The following is a 22031-nucleotide window of genomic DNA, read 5'->3' as shown; positions in this document are numbered from 1 at the left end:
GAATTTCTTTTGTAAGATCGGGAACTATCGTCGAATGGTTTAGATGAACAATGACTCGCACCTTGGCTATTTTAATCAATGGTGTAGAGTCTATTTGGAATGGGTTATGGTGTTCTTAACAGTTCCGTGTTCAGACCGTTAGTACTCCGTGTACATGGACCAGATTTCGAGGCGTAACAATATCCATTTCCCTAATATGTATGCTGAAGAACCGAAAAGGTGTGTATGAAACAGTATACATATTGTGCGGCTATGTGGTCTTGTGGTATGACACTCACTTTCGGATCGGAAGGTCCTGGGTTCGAGCCTCGCTCGGCGCATAGTTGAGTCCTTGGAAAAGGCTCTTTACTCACATTCTCTCGCCGTACTCAGGTGTAAAATGAGTACCTGGCCGTTAACAGCGTTGTCTCTGTCCGAAAAAAAAATTTGTAATATCGCCTAACAGGCATCATGTCCCGTCCTAAATGTTAAGTGTTGGTCAGGGACCCATTGTAAAGCGCTTTGAGCACGTTAAGTGGATATTGCGCTATATAAAAGCTCATTAAAAAAATATAAAAGCTCAAGCTCATTCATATATTATAATAATTAACAAACCAACTGATGAGTAGACGTGCACGTATATCAGGAATTAGTTTCAATTCGAAGGCGATGCAAGCTGAAATTTGGGATCATTTTTTATGCATTTTTCTCCCAGCTTTGTCTGGCACAATTTCATACACACTTTTTACAGTTTTCTTAAAATTTAAAACTTACACCAGGACCCCATCCCCAATTTGCCACTATAATATGAATGCCGACGACACGGAATGTCATCTATTTACGCCTCACTGCAATGTAGAATACCCTCAGGTCAGAATGTAAAGTATGTATTCATGATGTTAAGACCCGGTTGAATGAAAATATATTAAAATCAAACGAAGATAATATCGAGATAATCGTTTGTAGCCCGAAGAAATTAGTTTGAATTTTTTTGTGTCCTGTAAAATATCCTTTAACCTTAAGTATTCTTTGTTTATGGACTACATTATCTTAGCTCCATATCATCATCATCATCATCACCATCATCATTATTATTATTATTATTATTATTATTATTATTATTATTATTATTATTATTATTATTATTATTATTATTATTATTATTATTATTATTATTATTATTATTATAAAAACTCTGCAGCTTCGCAAATTCCAAGGTTTGAGAGTGTTTTCCCAGATGAAAGTCATTTTATCGATCGATATTTGAAGGACGAGTTTTCTGGCCAAATTTTTAAATACGAGTTTTTCCATCCAAGAATACGACAGTTAACTGGTTAAAATGGTGATATCAATGACATTGACCCGTGTTTATGTTATCAGTGAAATAGTATGACAAAATCATAAAACAATTGTAGGCCACAGTGATAGCTGAGGGGTTCCGATAGCTCAGTAGAGCACTCGCATCAAACGCAAGGGGACTGAGATCGATCCCGAGTGCAGTCGAGATTATTTCAGACCCCCCCCCCCCCCCGCCCTTGTTGGTAGATCTGGCGGACCAGCGTCCTATTCATAGGATAGAAAGCAAATACTATTGTCCGATTCGCACTATAGAAACTGGTATAAACTCCAGATCTATGGACAATATGGCTCTGAAGGGCTAATTACAGTGACGGCTACCATAGTTTTCGCTGCCAACCCCTGTCCGCCAAGAAGAAGAAGAAGAAGAAGAAGAAGAAGAAGACGAAGAAGAAGAAGAAGAAGAAGAAGAAGAGCCTACGCAAAGCTTCACAATATTATACTACAAGGGGATTTGATTCAAAAAACGACAGATTTCTTATCTTGATCAAGGCCGTGGAAAATGAATATGTGCTAAAGTAATTAACTGTATATCTCGAAGATAAATTACGTCATTGAATGTGCCTTTTCGACGTATACTTATTTGCAGGTCTGATAACCCAAATTGTTATACGCTCATTATTGTATTGAATGCACATCGAATCCAAACAATTTGTGAGAAGCCGCTCATGAAGTGAGTCAAAATATAATATCAATACATTGGCCATCACCAATCATGCGAGAAGAATGGGGGACAGAATGTCACCTGTTGTGTCTTTTTTCCCCTTATTCGTTGTCCGAGCGATCTTCTATCTCTGTCTTGCAATGAGATTAATTGGTTTGTCCTGACACTGGTCGGAGTCCTTGGCTACGGGGGAAACAGTCAGGTGTATAGTATTAGTTTTTAGGAGTATATTTTTATTATAATATATTTTTATTTTGTCTTGTAAAATTATCCCTCGGTAATGAACTGTAATACTTTTTTCTTTTGGTTGTTACTGTTTTGAATATCATGATTTGTAAACATTTGATTGTATTTCATTTGTTAGGATCCTATGATTGTGTCTGAATGAGACTTCTAAGAGATCTCAAACTAAGTACACTGAGGGTGTGCTCTTGGAATATACCTCCGTTCTCTATTTGAATCAGTTCTCCTGTCTTATTTATTCGCATGTGCCTTTGACAAAAGTATACTTTCTGACTACCTATCACATTTTCTGTCTTTTCATTGGCGCTGAAATGACCTAGATAGATGTATCACAAACGCCGTAAAATTCTTTAAAAAACATGGAGTAATTGAATTAAGAAACTAAGGAGCAGGCACCGGTGTAAAATAAAGAACTGAACAAGTGTGTCTGAAAGGTGCCAGACAAAGCAAGAAAGAAAAATACAAGAAAAAAAAAAACACGATCCCCGTCGAGGTCGACTGATTTATTGCTGCTGTGCTATTGTAATTATTTTTTACAAAATTATTATCATCATCATCATCATCATCATCATCATTATTATTATTATTATTATTATTATTATTATTATTATTATTATTATTATTATTATTATTATTATTATTATTATTATTATTATTATCATCATTATTATTATAATTATAATTGTACGTATTGGTGTTATTGCCGTTGTATTTTTTTTGGTGGTTATTAATGGTATCATTTTATTTTATGGTTCCACCTTTTTTTTCACTTTCATGAATGTTGTCATCAAATTGTATGATTTATTGGCGAAAGCCTAAGATTAAATAAACTTTTAAAACTTTTTGTAGTCGTATACTCATAAGCCAACGCATAATATTCTACATAACAACCATGTTAATTCAAGCCCGGTTATCAGGCCTGTTAATATGTGCACGTCGTTCATTTTGGATTTTGGGTCAAATGGAGTCTCTTTTATTCTTTGTGTCTCAAAATGACCTGCTTTACACATCAAGTGACATCGGTTTCAAGCGAGCAGAAGTGATTAATGGGTTGAGTAACAACACACTCAATACAGTATGGTAGTAATCACTCTCGCAATGACTCATTATCATTATATTATGCATACTCATTCTCAAGCTACAACCATGTGTACTGGTTGAGACGGGCGTGCTACAGGTCCTTCGGGTTTCAGTCCTATTTTCACTTCAATGACGGTTTAGCGGTTGTGGTTCTCTTTTGAAGCGATATAAAGCGTACCAAACTCCCTAAATAAAAATCATAGCCTTCTTGAAGACTGGTATTAAAGCCGAGGTAGCATCTGCATCTATTGAAACAAAGCTAAATTTTGTTTTTAAAAATGAAAAAAAAAATCCAAAAAAATCAGAGTGTTAAGAAAAATATTTTGAAACTCAAGTTGTTCAATTTAGTTCAAAACCAACGAACAATTATCTTCCTGGAGAGAAATTTACAGGGAGAATAAAAATCAAAAGAAATTATAACCAAATGTCTCCCCAGATTACATAGCTATAGCAGGTGGCTTCCGTGAAAAGCTATAAAATACAGGGAAAATCATTCTCGAAAAGATTTTCTGTGTTGGTGATTATAATCAATAAGACAATTTAAGGTGGGTCCCACTTTACTGCCGTCAATGACGACATCTGTGAAGTCTCGGGTTGACTTTTGTGGCAATAAATATAGACCATCGAGTTCTATCAATATGGATACAAATAAAAGTTTTCTGGCCAAAGTGATAGAGGCGTTTTTGGGTTTTTTTTTTCAATATTTATTTATTTTATAATCGGGTGGCAATATTAGTTCAAATAGAAATAAATAATACGAGGGAATAAATAGTTAACCTGTGACATGTCAAGAGATGCTGGCATATTTTAAAGACAACAAATTAAATATTTCTATAATCAAATAACCCAGTTCGAAATCTAATTGATACGTATAAGGTCATATTATACAAACCGCATTCCCTGGCCTTTAACAAGAACAATTTATTAACCAATGTTAAACCTTTGAGGTATGGTAAATATTTTCTTTTTTTTTAAAGTAGGCATGACCTTTCTTTACAGACTGATACATCAGTGACTAATCTAAAATTTAGGACGTGAATTCAGATTAATTAAAATTAATCTATATTATATTAAAATTGCCGATCATCGACTCAGACACTTTTTATTTCCCGGTTACAAATATGGATCCCCCGTGTGGTGTCCGGGGTTCCTCAACTGAGAGGGTCAAGAATAGCCCAACGCCAAGCCAGCGTGTCGTAAAAGGCGACTAATAGTGTGTGATTCCCCCATCTTTGAGTCACCTGGTCCTCCAGGTTGGGGGTTGGCAAAGGGTTAACACCCCTTTCCGTTAAACTCAAACCGTTACAGAAACACAGACAGACAAACCAAATCCTTTTTTTAGCTTGGGCGACCGAAGAGTTTCTGGAATTACAGAATTTATGAAGGACAACAGACAAAGCCGAAAGGACTCTGCTGACCCGATGACGTCTTCGCCAAACAAGCAGCTTCGAATTGCGTCGTGGAACGTTCGCACCATGTATGAAGCAGGAAAAAGCTCTCAAGTTGTGACTGAGATGAGAAGATACAGGCTGCATATACTTGGAGTAAGCGAAACCCACTGGATACAATCCGGACAGAAACACCTCAAGTCTGGGGAGAAGATTTTATATTCAGGGAGAGGGGACGGGATTCATACACAGGGAGTAGGAATAATTCTAAGCAAGTTTGCCCAGAAGTCACTGAGAGGATGGGAACAATGCGGAGAAAGGATCATCATGGCGTCCTTTACAACACGGAGTAAGAAGATCAGCATGAACATTGTACAGATCTATGCCCCAACAAATGATGCAACAGATGAGGACAAAGATACATTTTATGGTCTGCTACAAGTCATTGACAAGTTGCCAAGGAAAGACATCAACATATTGATGGGAGATGCTAATGCAAAAGTGGGTCAGGATAACGTAGGCTATGAAGGTATCATGGGACGTCATGGCATGGGAGAAATGAATGATAATGGTGAGAGATTTGCAAATTTCTGTGCATTCAACAGTTTGGTGATTGGAGGATCAGTGTTCCCCCATAAGAGGATCCACAAAGCAACTTGGGTCTCACCAGATGGTGTGACAGAGAATCAGATTGATCATTTTTGTATCTCTCTAAGATTCAGACGTTCATTGGAAGATGTGACAGTACGGAGAGGGGCAGATGTTGGATCAGACCATCACCTGCTATTGGCAAAGCTTAAGCTCCGACTCAGAAAACACGGGGCCAGATCACATACAAGAAGAAAATTCGAGGTGAATGCACTTGATGGGGAAAAGAATGAGGAATTCAAACTACAATTGAGTAATAGATTCCAACCTCTTACTGAGCTCGAGGAGGACATAGATGTAGAGTCACATTGGGCAAAGATCAAGGAAGTCTACATAACAACTTGCCATGAGGTGTTGGGGGTAAAGAAATCGGAACATAAAGAATGGATAAGTCCAACCACCTTGGACCTTATTGAAAAGAGGAGAACAAGGAAGGAACAAGTGAATGCAAGCCGAACAAGGGCTTCAAGACTGGATGCACAAGAGCAGTATCGAGCCATAGCTAAGGAAGTCAAAAGATCTGTGAAGAAAGACAAGGAAGCATTCATGAACAGACTTGCAGAGAAAGCAGAAGCAGCAGCGACTGGAGGACACATGAGGATCCTTTATCAAACTACCAAGACACTTGCTGGAAAATATGGGAAACCAGAGGTACCAGTCAAAGACAAAGATGGGAAAACTATTTTTGGAAAAGAGGCTCAATCTGAACGATGGAGGGAACATTTCAACTGCCTTCTGAACAGACCACCACCAGACAACCAGCCAGAAATTTTGCCTGCAAGGAATGAGCTACCAATTAGCTGTGATCCACCATCGATAGCAGAGATTGTGGGTGCCATTAACAAGATGAAAAGGGGGAAAGCTGCTGGACCAGACCAGATTCCACCGGAGGCTCTAAAAGTTGATGCGGAAAGAAATGCTGAGGCCCTGCACCCACTATTTGAGAGAATCTGGAATGACGGGATATTCCCAAAGGATTGGAAGGAAGGACATCTTATCAAGCTTCCAAAGAAAGGGGACCTCAGTAATTGTAATAATTATCGAGGCATCACTCTTCTTTCTATCCCAGGAAAGGTTTTCAACCGTATTATTTTAGAGAGAATTAAGAATGCAACAGATGCTAAACTGCGGGACGAACAGGCAGGTTTTCGAAAAACCGTTCAACCACCGACCAGATTGCCTCTCTGCGAGTCATAGTGGAAGAGTCTATAGAATGGAACTCTCCTCTTATTGTCAACTTTCTGGATTACGAGAAGGCTTTCGACAGTATTGACAGAGCAACATTGTGGAAAATTCTGGCACATTATGGACTCCCTGAAAAGATAGTAAACCTCATTAAGGAAATGTATGAAGGATCAAGTTGCAGGGTTGTACATGAAGATCAGCTTACTGACAGCTTTGAAATTAAGACTGGTGTCAAGCAGGGATGCTTGCTCTCTCCATTCCTGTTCATCCTTGCCATTGATTGGCTAATGAAGGAAACCTCCAAAGGGAGAAGAAATGGGATACAGTGGCCCCCCTGGACACAGTTGGATGATCTGGATTTTGCAGATGATCTGGCTCTTTTGTCCCACACCCAGGACCAGATGCAAGCAAAAACCACAATTATAAACAGCCTCTCGGAATCAATTGGTCTAAGAATTCACCCTGCAAAGTCAAAGGTCTTGAGGATAGGTACGCGTCAAAGGGAGCAGATCAAAGTAAAAGATCAGGAACTCGAAGATATAGACACTTTCTGCTATCTCGGAAGTATAATTGACAAGGAAGGAGGCACAGAAGCAGAGGTGAAAGCACAAATAGGAAAGGCACAGGCTGCATTCACATCTTTGAACAGAGTTAGGAGAACTAAAGATATCTCCCTTCAACTAAAGCTAAGACTTTTCAACTCAAACGTGAAGTCTGTCCTACTGTATGGATGTGAAACTTGGAACGCATCACAGGCATGTATAAGGAGGGTACAGATTTTCGTAAACAGGTGTATGCGTAAGCTACGATAGAATAAAAAATGAAGAAGTATGGAAAAGAACACAGCAGAAACCAGTGGGAGAGGATATAGGAAGAAGACGATGGAGGTGGATTGGACACACGCTTAGAAAGAATGACTCAACTATAACAAAGAAAGTATTGGACTGGAACCCTCAGGGCAGAAGATCAAGGGGAAGGCCACGAGGAACATGGAGAAGAATTAAAGAAGCGGATATACAGAGAAGTGGTAAGACCTGGAATGAGATAAAAAAGTTGGCTCAGGATAGAGAAGGATGGAAACTGTTTGTCTGTGGCCTATACCCTGACCCAGGGTGAAAAAGGCATTGATGATGATGATGACAAATATGGATAAATTAATAAATAAATGTATACACAAATAGATAAATGAATGAATGAATAAATAAATAAATAAATAAATAAATAAAAAAAATAAATAAATACACAAATAAATAAATAAATAAATCAATAAATGTTAATGCGAAGAGTCCTGTATAGAAAAAAAGACAGGATTCTCTAGAAAGAGTTGATATTATTACGATAATGATGATGTTGATGACGATAATGACGTCGCGACGACGACGGTGTCAATGAGACGATGAAGAATATTAAGATTTCGTCGATGCCAACAACTTTGAAAGTATTTTACGACCAAAATAATAATAATAATAATAATAATAATAAAATAATAATAATAATAATAATAATAATAATAATAATAATAATAATAATAATAATAACAATAATAATAATAATAATAATAATAATAACAATAATAATAATAACTAATAATAATAATAATAATAATAATAATAATAATAATAATAATAATAAATTATTAATTGTGATGACTAATTAAAAAAGACAACAACAACTGATGAAAAAAAAAGATCAAAACACCTCACGAGTTACATACACAATCTCACATTTAATTAAGCCAGATGAAAACTACTGTACGTACTACCCAATCAGCTCGTGCCATTGGGCGTGTCGTGTGTAATAATACCAGTAATAGCATCGAAATAATTACCTTTATTATTGGGCGATGCAAGCTGTGGGACCAGTGCTGGCGCAGAGAGTGGCGTACAACTTTACAAGGTATAGATAGAATGCGGTTGACGCCACGCTTCTCTTTATTCATATCTCGATAAGACTAAGATGACCCTTGACTTGCCAAAAAGGAGGAGGAGGAGGAGGAGGAGGAGGAGGAGGAAAAACCCAACAACTACAGCAAGAGAAGAAGGAGGAGGAGGGAGGGGAGGAGGAGAAGGAGGGCATCAATGGAAAGAGTAGAACTTGATGACGTAGTAGCGGCAAAATAAAATCATTTCCAGGAAGATAAACAAGGAGGACCCATTAATGTTCACGTTTGTGTCATTAAAGAACAAAAAAAAAACAACATTTTAAACGTTAAATTCAGGGCCTGAGAGAGAGAGAGAGAGAGAGAGAGAGAGAGAGAGAGAGAGAGAGAGAGAGAGAGAGAGAGAGAGAGAGAGAGAGAGAGAGAGAGAGAGAGAGAGAGAGAGAGAGAGAGAGAGAGAGAGAGAGATATGCCCGGTGAAAATATGTCCATGCACAAATTTAAAAAAATGAAGTCATAAAATAAACATTTATGATGGGCAAGGTTGATATTTTACGCCAAAGAAAACCGGTCTCCTTTAAAAAAAATATTTTTTTAATTGTAAAAGGTGAAGGTAGAATTAAAAATTCCCATCGTAAAGGGTTGCTGGTGTCGACGAGTTATTATTGTCTTCAAGTCGAGGATGAGGTTTCACCTAGGACATCAAAGTAGACTCTGGGTTACACCCTATTTAACAGGTTTTCTTTAATGAATCATGATTTAGAAAAGGTTAAAAAGCAGGCAACAGACTAGAATAAGAACAAAGCTTTATATAGTTAAGAGCAATGATCAATATAACACATGAAGTCACTTTTGTCAAGTGATAAGAACGGAATTGTTGAGTAATTATCAGGTTGTATTTAGTATGCTCGCTTTAAAAGGATTGATATGGATGTTTCGGCTTAAAAACCTTCATCAGCAAATATTTCTCCGACACACGCACATATATACATACATACATACAAATAAACATACATACAAACATACATACATACATCCATCCATCCATCCATACATATATACATCCATCCATCCATACATACATCCATCCATCCATCCGTCCATACATACATACTATATACATCCATCCATACATACATACATAATACATCACATTCCATCCATCCATCCATCCATCCATCTATACATACATACATACATACATACATACATACAAATAGACACGCATCATCGTTTTATTAATAGTACTTAATGACAGTATTTCATTCTTTTAAAAGTTTCTCGATTAAACCTATTATCACGAGGATTGAACCCGTATTAAACTAAAGCGATAAATATTGAATGAAGCCCGAAATCATCTCTTTAAACTCAGCAGTCCTTGTTTGGTTACCGGATTCAAAAGAGCAGTTTGTCGAGTTGGTTTGGTTTCGTTTAGCTTTAAAAGTCAAATGGTTTTTACGTCACCTTTTAGTCACACCTACCGACGCTTAAGAAAAGGAAAAACGATAGAAACACAAAACTCTCTCTCTCTCTCTCTCTCTCTCTCTCTCTCTCTCTCTCTCTCTCTCTCTCTCTCTCTCTCTCTCTCTCTCTCACAAGACAGATTTAGAATTGATCCAAGAAAAAGGCACATAAAGGAGCCGTAAGTAATGAAGTAATCATTCAGATTTGTGCGAGGGAAGAAAATTGTGATGTCAACCCCCCCCCCCCCCCCCAAAAAAAAAAAAAAAAAAAAAAAAAAAAAACAAAAAAAAAAAACAACTGGTTCCTTTATTATTGGAAGAGTAAAACCACTCTTCCGAAGGACTGAATACATAACTTGTGTAATTCATCTTCTGGTGTCAGAGTGATGGTATGTTATTTTCTAGTCTAAATATATACTGGTCGTCAATAAAAATCATCCATCATCGCTGTTTTACGTCCCGCAATCCGAAGAATCTGCCTATACATCTTGCTACCGAAATAGTTATACCACCTTTAAGTAACCTATTCATTATTAGTCCTCCGAAGGACTGGTTACATACACACTCCAAAGGATTTAGGAACCAAAAGAGTAACGGCGCCTTTGATGCCACGACTTTTCTTCCTTATACTCAGTCTTACTCGTCTCTCTCTCTCTCTCTCTCTCTCTCTTCTCTCTCTCTCTCTCCTCTCTCTCTCTCTCTCTCCACACCCCACCCCCCCCCCCCCCCCCACACACACACACGACAGATTTGGAATTGATCAGAGCGCCTGCAATATTCGGAAAGTCACATAAAGGGGGCAAGTTGAAAAAAAGTAATTAATTTACCAATCTGACTTTTACAAGGAAACCCAGTCTTACTCAGAATACATCCCCCCCCCCAATCTCTCTCTCTCTCTCTCTCTCTCTCTCTCGCTCTCTCTCTCTCATACACACACGTATATGAACACATTTTTAATTGCACAATAAGCACCACGCGAGATATTTATGTTAAATTTTCATCAAGATTATCAACATAATTGGGAAATACCAACTGGCAGGTAAAGAGTAAATATAACAATCAACGAATAAAAAGAAAGAAAAATATGATAAAACGACTGCTACAATAATTTTTGTTATATAACAAAGAGAATGGACTGATTTTACAGGGGGTGGGGGGTACATTACATGGAGACTTCCCCCGCGACAAAAACTCTCCTCTCTGCTCTAGATGTGCATGGACAAAATCATATATATACACACACACACAAGTATACACACACACAGTTGCTCTCTCCATCCCCTCAAACACACACACACACACGCGTGCAAACATACAAGAGATGTTCTTTGGCTTTGTCAGAGAGTGGACAATCAATAATTATTGATGATCAAGGACGGACGTTTTGATAACACAATCACACACACGATGCCTTTAACACACAAACATACCCATAGGTTAAGAGAGTGGTCTCCCAATATAATGTATGAGCAAGGACGTTGTGATAACTTTTACATCCACTCCAAATTCAGTCATAAAAATGTCCTTTGAGGACTCTAGTACGGTTAAGTAGGTGACACTATACTATAAGACACACAAGGGACGAGAATTCACAGTCAAATGAAGGCCACTGACTTTTGGATGAACGAGCATCTTTCAAGATCAATCATAATTGACAATATGGGTCAAAAGGTGTATCTATTTATTTGCAGTTAATATATTTAAAATATCATCTATTACAGCAATGTTGAATCAAGTGAATTATTGAGCTCAGATATCAAACCTGCAAATATGTGTACGCGGGTTTCATTGTATTAAGCTGGGACGTCCATTTTAAAAACAGTCTGTGACATATAATAACATGGCATAAGACTTAGAGTGTTACAATTTGTTATTCACACTATAAATTAGAGTCACTAGCTCTGTATTATGCTATTACGACTGACCTTGCTGGCTTCTGAAAGAAATGTTTTGGTCTTTCAGTTGTATTACTCCATGTGCGATCCATGGACAAATACAAACCATAAACATATAGAGCACGATGATTATAACTCACTTATTTTATGTCTGTTTTTTATTCTATTTTATGCATGTGCTCCTATAAACACAGAATTGAAAATAATACTTTGTAGTCAAGGATTAGCATATATAATTTTTACAATGTTCAACTGCTCAACATTACAATAAAAAAGTCTGTCTTTTGGAGGTAAGAGCAAACTGCATCTCATTATGCAAGATAAATTGAGATGCTGAATTTGTGTCAAAGGCTTTATCAAAATGTTTCGAGTCAAAGGCGAAATTGGCTCATTCTGAAGAACTGAACCTTACAAATTGCGATTCACAAGGGTCAAATAAATGTATTCATTCTGTCAAACTAACCTGAAGTAGTGACTCGATCAAGACTTTAACCAACATGACTGACTCAAATTGAGAAATTACGGAGCAGACACTGGTGACAGATAAAGGTCTGAAAAAGAGTGTATGAAACACATTGTAATGGTAGACCGGTAATCAGAAGGTCTCAGGTTTGATCCCCAGTCGAGAAAGACTGATTTTTTGGGATGTCTTTTCTTTCCATCTTGCTTTATCTGGCACTGTTTCATACACTCTTTTTCAGATCTTTATATTAGAGACTCAATGAGCAGGACATAATTTGGTTGAACATTCCAGGTCATATTATGTATAACATGACTCAGTCCAAAAATACATTAAGGGGTCATCTTGTCTGAATTAAACATTAAAAAAACAAAAACAAACAAACAAACAAAAAAAAAATAAAAAACCCAAACAAACAAAGGAACAGAAAAAAAAAAACGAACCCAGAGCAGAAACTGAATTTTAGAAATTCACGTTTCCAGTCATTCTGGATTGTTCCTTTTGATAAATTTGGAACAAGTACGCTAAATTTGACATCCTTTATCACTATCCTACCTCAATTTCAGTACTATCCACTTGAATACAAAAAGGCTGTTGAGGTTCTCTTGACTGTTGAAAAATACATTCTCCAAGTGGTAGAATACCCTAGAGGACAGAGAAGATTTTTGATTAGCCACACAAATTCTTGCAAAGAGCAAAGAACAACGAAAGAAGAAAAATTTGTTCAACTCCTTTTTAAAAAAAATCCTTTACATTATAGGTCAAATCTACTATACTATAGTCCAACACTGGATCATATCATTATAACATAGAAAACTGTGACAGGTGTACAACTCGACTTTGGTAAAAAAGGCAAGGTCTATGGTTATAACCAGATTTATGATTGAAGAGATTATTTACTAAAGGATTAATGAATTCTTAACATAATGCTTTATATGCTGGCTTAAAAAGATAAAAAGTAAAGAAAGTTAATCAACAGATTCTAGTAGTAGTCCTTCAGAGCCATCCGGCCCATGGAGCCAGAGTTTATCCCGGTTTCTATAGCGTGAAACGGACAATAGAAATTGCTTGCTATCCTTTGGATAGGACGCTAGTCTATCGCAAAGTACTTTCCACCTAATCTAACAGACTCAGCTACCCATTCACTGCTGGGTGGACAAGTGGGGGGTAGTCAGAAAAGAATCCCGACTGCATCTGGGATTGATCACGGCCCCCTTGTGGGTGAAGCGAGTGTTCCGCCAACTGAGCCATCAAGACCCCTTCAATCAATAGATTACCACACCATGTTATATGTGCTTTACTCACATTGACACATATCTGTAACAAATGAAATGGAACTAGCGCCAAGTTGAATATCAGCTCATGAGAATAATCAACTCTTAAACATTTGAGACTCAGAGCCTCAAAATGGTATTATTATGTTGGGGAAAACTATTGAATTCATTAGTGATAATATGTAAGTACGATTAATTTCTATGCAATATTTGGGAGAACACAATGTCTTTAACTGCAAAAGTTTGTATTTCTGATCATTTGAACTTTATTATTTTTTTAATGCCCGTCAGTGGAGCTGTGAGTCATTTTTGTCAGTGCTCCCTTTTGAAGAACTTCTACACCTTTTAACGATACCTATTTTTCTTTTATTTTGAATAGAGGCAACCCCTCTCAACATATATAAAAGACCCCTTATTCAGTTTTTGCTAACTAACAATCAGAAATCAAATCAAAATTATCATTTTAAGTCATGAGCAATATTGATGCTCCAAAGTGCTATTTTCTGAAACTTACTTTGGGGTGAATATTGAAGAAATCTCGTCTATCATATTCCTTTTTCTCATTGGCTTCATAGTAAAGTAGGAATCCATCTTTTACAATGAAAAATCTGAAGAAAAAAATGAGAGAAAAAAAAGTAAAGAAATACGATAAAATATTGTTTTATGAAAGCACATACAATTTTTCCTTTTTAAAACACATACAAACCTTTAAATGAAATTAATAATAATAATAATAATAATAATAATAATAATAATAATAATAATAATAATAATAATAATAATAATAATATAATAATAATAATAATAATAATAATAATAATAATAATAATAATAATAATAATAATAATAATAATAATAATAATAATAATAATAATAATAATAATAATAATAATAATAATAATAATAATAATAATAATAATGTCACAGTAACGATTATTCACATTTATTTTATTAAAGTTTTATTTTAGCAAGAACTGAATTCATCTCACTCCAGTAGGCTTAGAAAACTTTACCTTCTAATATTAGACCGTCTTTCCTTTAATAGCCTTCTGTTTGAAATAATTTCAAATTAGTGAATACATTTCGTTCTACCTTCTGTCACGTAGCCACTTATTATAAAAAAGCTGATAGGTCTAATCTTCCTCACTCACTTCTCTCCATAATCTATGCCCTGATGGCCAGACCACTCCACTCCTCATTTTATATATATATATATTTAAAGATTTTTATCTTACTCTCGGACTTTGTGGACCACTTCACTAATTTTGATTTCCGCCATTAAGACGCCAGAGCTTCCTTTGTCACCTTTGCCAGTTCAATCACTGTCAAGAATTTATCAAGCCTGAGCCCGTCGGAGGTTTGTTTTATGTTTTTAAGGGTTTTACGGCGCTTGCAACACATTTAGGTTATATCAGCGCCAGTAAAAAGGAAGAAAATGGGATAGTAAAAAGTTATAGAATTACAATTAAAGCACCCAAGAAAAAGTAAGACATAGGGGAACTGGGAACAAATAGGGATCAGATGTAGATTCCAAGAGCATACCACCAATGTACTTAGTTTGAGATCACCTAAAAGTCTCATCCAGACACAAGCACAGGTCCCAACTAAGAGGAATACACTCAAATGTTTACCAATCATATAATATAATATGTAAACTCAACATTAATAATACAATGCATAACAGAGAGATGATTTACAAGGAAAATAATATCATCTCCCAAAACTATAACTATACATTCGACTGTTTCCCTTCCCAGCCAAGGAGCTCCGGCAAGGATCAGGACAAAACTAAGTTATCTCATTCCAAGACAATGACAGGAAACAATTGGGAAACGGGTATGGGGGGATAGAAGAAACAGCATGTACCTCCCTGCCCACTATGGGAGGTCAGGATCCCCACCCAGGAGCCCGTCGGAGGAATAACTGCAATGACTATCAAACTGGAAGTGGAACCCCACATTCTGCCCGCAATATTGAATATTATTATCATCTCATCAAGATCACATAAGATACGTAATATTAATATCATAATATTCCATTTGTAACTGTGATCACCATTCATTTATCAGAAGACTCATTTAATTAAATTTCATCTTTCTATTCATTTCATTTTAAACAATTCGTCATTTGTTCTTCATTTTAAAGTAACTAGTAAATTCTTCACATATTTATTTTATGCATAGTCGAGTAGCTCTTAACACTCATTTAGACCTTGACAAATAATAATAATAATAATTATAACAATACTAATAAAAATAGTAGTAATAATAATAATAATAATAATAATAATAATAATAATAATAATAATAATAATAATAATAATAATAATGATAATAATAATAATAATAATAATAATAATAATAATAATAATTATATTTATTCACAAAGAATGGAAAATGATTTTGCACGGTACCTTATGGCAGATGGTAACATCTTATTTTATTTAAGCAAGTTTATTACTCTGATAAAAATGGGCATTTAACGAAAATTTTATTTTATCTTTTTGAATGACTGTATTTTCTTATTTGAGTTAGGTTAGAATTGATCAATAGTTGGTATTGCAATCATTTTCATTTCAATGAAAAAAAAGATTACAAAATGGATTTTATCAGATTGCTGATTAATCCTGACTGAAATAAAAGAGTGACATGCTTATCTACTTTAGATATTTGTAAAAATAGCACCAATTTATAAGAAACCGGTATATAAATCTGCAAATTTTCCAAGGCAGCAGAGTTAAAGGAGAAATTGAAGATAAGGAGTGTCTACGTACACGGTAACTTTAGGCAGTTTAGTGAGCAGCAGCAGTGGGAGTCAAATTGTGACCCAACTCGCCCATAAGAAATTTATGACTGGAAATTGCCGTTCGCTTTTACAAAAAGTTTTAGGGGGGTTCAATTAAAGATGCATAACTTCGTTATAAAGAGGAATATCACAGATATTTTGGTATCATTATTTTCATTACTAACCGGGCACCTAGCCTCAGAAGGAACAACATACACGGTAACATTTATACACGGTAACCTTGAATCTCGCCTTTAATGGGTTAAATTGTATTGTTTGATTTTTTTAAATAACACACACGCACACACAAACACAGAGCAAGGTCCATCCATTGCTTATATTGTAGCGGCTAACCAGTTAAAGTTACCGGAGCTACCGTGTACGTAGATCCTGAGGCCAAGTGCCCGGTTACCGTGTATGCAGACACTGCCTTGAAGATAAGGAAGGAATCATGAATTGTAATGAGATTCTGTTATTCGCGTAATGAATGTGACGAGTCAAAAATATATCCACTGATTCTGTTAACTATTCTGCTTTCAGCAGCATATACCTTGGGGAAAATAAATAAAAGAAAACGACTCTCCAGCAGTGAGCAAGCTTTCCTCACTCACCTTTTAGTCCATTTCCCAGATTGATTTGAAGTTGCCTTTTTGAGGAGTATTCCATGGATTTGTATTCTGGTGGCCCAATCTCTGGGACGAGAAACACTTCGATGAAGTTCGTTGATGTTGTTATTATTCATTGTTAGGTAGAAGTTGTTTTATTATTCTCCAATAAATCTGAATTTTCCAACATGAAAACTTTCTCAATGAGGACACAGGACTATATACCAAACCATTCAGAAATTTAAAATGTATTTCATTGAAATGTGACTGAGTTATAACTTGTTATAACATTATAATCGCTGTCTCTTGGTTACTAATGGGGGAGATAACTGATCCAGATAACTATCTATCCACTTAAAACATAATAATAATTAGAGAAGTAAGAAGTTAATTATGTAATTTAAAGTGTAAGACAAACTATTTTAAGACCTGCATCAAAAATAATTTTCATTGCTTTTATTCTTAGTAGAACACATTACTGTTTAAGTTATGAGTATAAGAACAAGACTCGTATTTTATTAAGGCTAAGGATTTCAATCTCTCTTCTTTCTTATTTCTTCCTCCTTCAAGGAAGGCTACATACAAACACACTGTGCTCGTAATCATTCACTCACATAGAATAAATAAAAGGGACAGGAGAGGGATAAACGTCCCATTTGTATTTGTTATAGAGTCTAGACTAGTAGTAGCCATTCATTAATTCATTACATTAATAATAGGATCAGAGAACATTTTTCAACTTTCACTTTCAATTTCAAGCACAGAAGAAACACTCTCCCAACAAAATATATTATTTGCTTCCTTTACTCTGATCCTAAAGGTTAAATCCAGAAGTTTAGTGATTTAGTGAAGTTGCAAAATATCCACTTGCTTTTGCCAAACCTCATCCTCGAACTCATGAATTTGAATGCCAGAGGAATTGAACTTGTTTGAACTTCCTCGAATTCACCGACCATGATGATAAAAAGGTTAAGTACCTACATTGGACCATGGCACGATCAGTCTTAACTTTTTCTTCCAAATCAACACACACGATACCAGTGACACAGACAGCGAAATTAGAGCGACTTATTCATTCTTCACTCGACCGTGATGAACAGTCTAGGTGGTGATGGTTGTGATGGGGGGTGGTGGACGCCTATGCCCGTGTTTACATGATACAAGGGCGGTAACCGTATTCACCAAAGACAACGAACGCCGCTAATCTTCGTCTTAGCACTGTTTCATTACGTTAGTTGATAATAATTTTGTTCGTTTGGTCATAAAGCGAGCCTTGCTTTGTCAAGAATGGCTTCTCAATTCATTTTTTAAAAAGTGTTGAGGGAGTGGGAGGGATTTTGGTGATCAATTGATATAGAGTGAATGCGTTTAGTACTTTATTCAGTCCCTTGATTAGTGACGTGTAATAATTACAAGAAATATACACGGGAACAGTATCTCAACATTGAGCCTTATTTCTTTTCTGCCAAGTGTGAAGTTAAAAAAAAAAACAAAGAAAATCAAAGGTGTTACATGATAATGACCATAAGTAAAAGGGATTTGTCGTTGAAATAAGTTTGGCTGTTGTTGATACTACCGTTACTTTGGCGGTACAAATACTATAGATAAGTGAGTGGAGCAGGCACTTATGTTGGTAACAACAAGATATGAAGTGAATAGAAAAGTGCCAGAAGACAATAGAGAATAAAAATTTTTCGCGGCGGTGGTGGGGTTTGAACCTGCGACCTTATTGGTACGACAACTCCGCCTGGCAGGTGAGAGCGTGGCTCTACCGTGTGAGCTATCCACGAACACAAAATATTCGTTTCAAACTCAAAGTCATTACTAGATCCCTCTCTCCACCCACTTCTTGAGACCGCCGATTCGTTCGTACACCACCATCGCGAATAATTTTGACCAGCAGTTAAGCTTAATAGCCAATATTCTCAACACAAACATATAACATAGAAACGATTGAGACATTGAGTATGCTCCGGTGTATGGGGTGAATTTTTAATTCAGAAAAGTGAGTGGAGCAGGCACTTATGTTGGTAACAACAAGATATGAAGTGAATAGAAAAGTGCCAGAAGACAATAGAGAATAAAAATTTTTCGCGGCGGTGGTGGGGTTTGAACCTGCGACCTTATTGGTACGACAACTCCGCCTGGCAGGTGAGAGCGTGGCTCTACCGTGTGAGCTATCCACGAACACAAAATATTCGTTTCAAACTCAAAGTCATTACTAGATCCCTCTCTCACCCACTTCTTGAGACCGCCGATTCGTTCGTACACCACCATAAAAAATTTTATTCTCTATTGTCTTCTGGCACTTTTCTATTCACTTCATATCTTGTTGTTACCAACATAAGTGCCTGCTCCACTCACTTTTCTGAATTAAAAATTCACCCCATACACCGGAGCATACTCAATGTCTCAATCGTTTCTATGTTATATGTTTGTGTTGAGAATATTGGCTATTAAGCTTAACTGCTGGTCAAAATTATTCGCGATGGTGGTGTACGAACGAATCGGCGGTCTCAAGAAGTGGGTGAGAGAGGGATCTAGTAATGACTTTGAGTTTGAAACGAATATTTTGTGTTCGTGGATAGCTCACACGGTAGAGCCACGCTCTCATCTGCCAGGCGGAGTTGTCGTACCAATAAGGTCGCAGGTTCAAACCCCACCACCGCCGCGAAAATTTTTTATTCTCTATTGTCTTCTGGCACTTTTCTATTCACTTGTAAATACTATAGATAGTAGGATAGTTGTCAAGACACATATGACGGGAACCGTTTCGATAATTAATTAGCGGAGTCGGATTAAAAAATAAATAAATTGGCCTTTGTTTATCCCAGTGAATGGTTAGTTGGTTTTGTTAGATCTTGTGAAAAGTACAATGCGTCTTATGTAGTAAGCAACTGACAATTTGTTCAAATATCACAGGAACCGAGAAAGATGCCGGTTTCAAGGGCCTCATGGCTGTGAAGTAATGTCATTTTTAGGAGGGCTTTTATTTGGCATTCTAAAGAGTAACAGAACATCCCGACAGTTTTTGCTTGTTTTTCTTTCTTTTGGCAGGCAAACCATTAAAAAAATTAAAAGAAAGCAATAAAGAGAAGGATGGGATAGAAAATTATAGATAGCGCTCACTAAAGAACAAGAAAAAGTAAGACAAGGGAACTAGTTCAAACAGGCAATTGAAAAGTCCTAAAAGCATTCTGTAGGTGTGTTAGGTTTAGACTGCCCCGAAGTCCCATCCACCACATCCATTTGCACAAAATCCCCATGATCATACTAAGATGATTAAAAAATATGCCAAGAACAAGGATGCGAAGACCGATGCTAAGGACAACAGTTTATATAAGGGGATAGAAGAGGTGAGCAAGTAACCACCAATGGATACTTCACTTTGGTACCTTTTTTGTTGTCATCTCACAAGCAGACCTATTACTATTACTAATAAACCAATGGCTTTTCATAGCCAACAAATTGCGCATATAATATGGTTAAGTCGATACAACATCTGCTCATGTAACAAGTCCTTGGAGATGGAGATGACGATGATATAAAACTCAGGTCTCAATAAAATGACCTCTGGTTAGGGCCCATTTATCAACCCATTCGAATCAGGTATAAATGATGGATATTATGTGTTGTCAATTTGGTTAAGTTTTGGATGTTCAATGGCGTTTGTAAAACTTAATGATCATTTCAGTACCAGAAAAATTACGATGATTAACAACACACAATAAAATTATAAAATTAGTTCTGGTGGCTTTGGGGTCTTCAGATCCACAGGTCAAAGTTTTGAGACCCACATTGTGGCAGAAAGTTGAGACCTTGGAAAAGGTTTTTCTCACCATCCTCAGGTGAAAAATGAGTACCTCGTCGGTAACAACGTAATCTCTGTCGAAAAAAGAAATGTAATATTATAGTGTCTACAGCATTACGTCTAATCTTCCATTTCAGTGAGCTTTTGGCTTGGAACCCCTTATAACTCTTAGAGTACAGACATTTAGTAGATATATTTGTTTGTTTTGTTTGTTTTTAAGGGTTTTACGGCGCTTGCAACACATTTAGGTTATATCAGCGCCAGTAAAAAGGAAGAAAATGGAACAGTAAAAAGTTCTAGAATTACAATTAAAGCACCCAAGAGAAAGGAAGACAAGGGGGAACTGGGAACAAATAGGGATCAGATGCAGATTCCAAGAGCAAACCATCGTTGTACTTAGTTTGAGATCACCATAAGTCTCATCCGGACACAAGCACAAAATCCAACAAAGAGGAGTACACTCAAATGCTTACAGTATACATTTAAAATAACAAACATAATAATACATAACAGAGAGATGATTTACAAGGAAAAAAATATCATCTCCCAAAACAATAACTATGCATTTGACTGTTTCCCTCCCAGCTAGGACTCAGGCCAGGGCTAGGAAAAAACCAAGTAATCTCATTCCGAGACAAAGACAGAAAGCAAATTGGAAAACAGATATAGGGGGATAGAAGACACAGTAAGTGCCACCCTGCCCACTATGGGAGGCCAGGATCCCCACCCAGGTAGATATATTTTTTCAGTGCCAGCATAACTTATGGGTCATAGGCACCACAGAAAAGATATGGGATCAAATAGATTCGAGCACTACGACACGGTCATCATTTAAAGAAAACGGTTTTACACAGTACATGGGTTGACAATGTTCTATATGCACCATGTTCGCTTATTTTCATTTAGTTGCTAGCAAAATAAGTGCTGCTTTCAGGTTAAATTAACCTGCGGGTTCAAATTTTGGTGGAAATACTTGGGATTTTTTTACTCTTAACTTTGAGAATATAGGGTTTTGGTTATATCTGCCTTTTCAAATCATAATTCACGACCTTATTTGTGTGCTGCTATCTGATCTTGTGGTATGACACTCGCTTTAGGGTCGGAAGGTCCTGGGTTCGAGCTTCAGCGCATAGTTGAGTCAATGGAAAAGGCTCTTTACTCACATTCTCTCACCGCACTCAGGTGTAAAATGAGTACCTGGCTGTCAACAGCATTGTCTTTGTCAAAAAAAAAAATAATTATTATAATATCGCCTAGCAGATGTTGTGTCTTGTTCTATATGTTACACGTTGTTGCTGGTCAGGGATCCTTTGTAAA

At 36.5% G+C, this 22031-nt stretch overlaps 1 protein-coding gene across 8 annotated transcripts in view; it reads right to left on the bottom strand.

Moving 5' to 3' along the window:
- The window catches only part of LOC144973093 (pleckstrin homology domain-containing family D member 1-like), a 48366-nt gene extending 30326 nt beyond the window's left edge, over nt 1-18040 (bottom strand). The window contains exons 1-4 of one of the 8 annotated variants that reach the window (XM_078915149.1): nt 17885-18040; nt 16910-17256; nt 14029-14122; nt 12796-12885 (exon numbers count right to left, since the gene is read on the bottom strand). In XM_078915149.1, coding sequence (XP_078771275.1) covers nt 12796-12885; nt 14029-14122; nt 16910-17040 — 315 coding nt within the window. In that variant the 5' untranslated portion in view covers nt 17041-17256; nt 17885-18040. Of the gene's footprint in view, nt 1-12795; nt 12886-14028; nt 14123-16909; nt 17257-17774 lie in introns of all 8 variants that reach the window. The other 7 variants (XM_078915158.1, XM_078915170.1, XM_078915164.1 and 4 more) reach the window with 7 other exon arrangements.
- Between the last annotated feature and the right edge of the window lie 3991 nt (nt 18041-22031).

This window comes from Berghia stephanieae, chromosome 1, assembly GCF_034508935.2.
Source record: "Berghia stephanieae isolate SIO BIC M18660-M18661 chromosome 1, UCSD_Bste_1.3, whole genome shotgun sequence".
NCBI lineage: Eukaryota > Metazoa > Mollusca > Gastropoda > Nudibranchia > Aeolidiidae > Berghia > Berghia stephanieae.
This window is presented reverse-complemented; position numbering and strand designations above follow the sequence as displayed.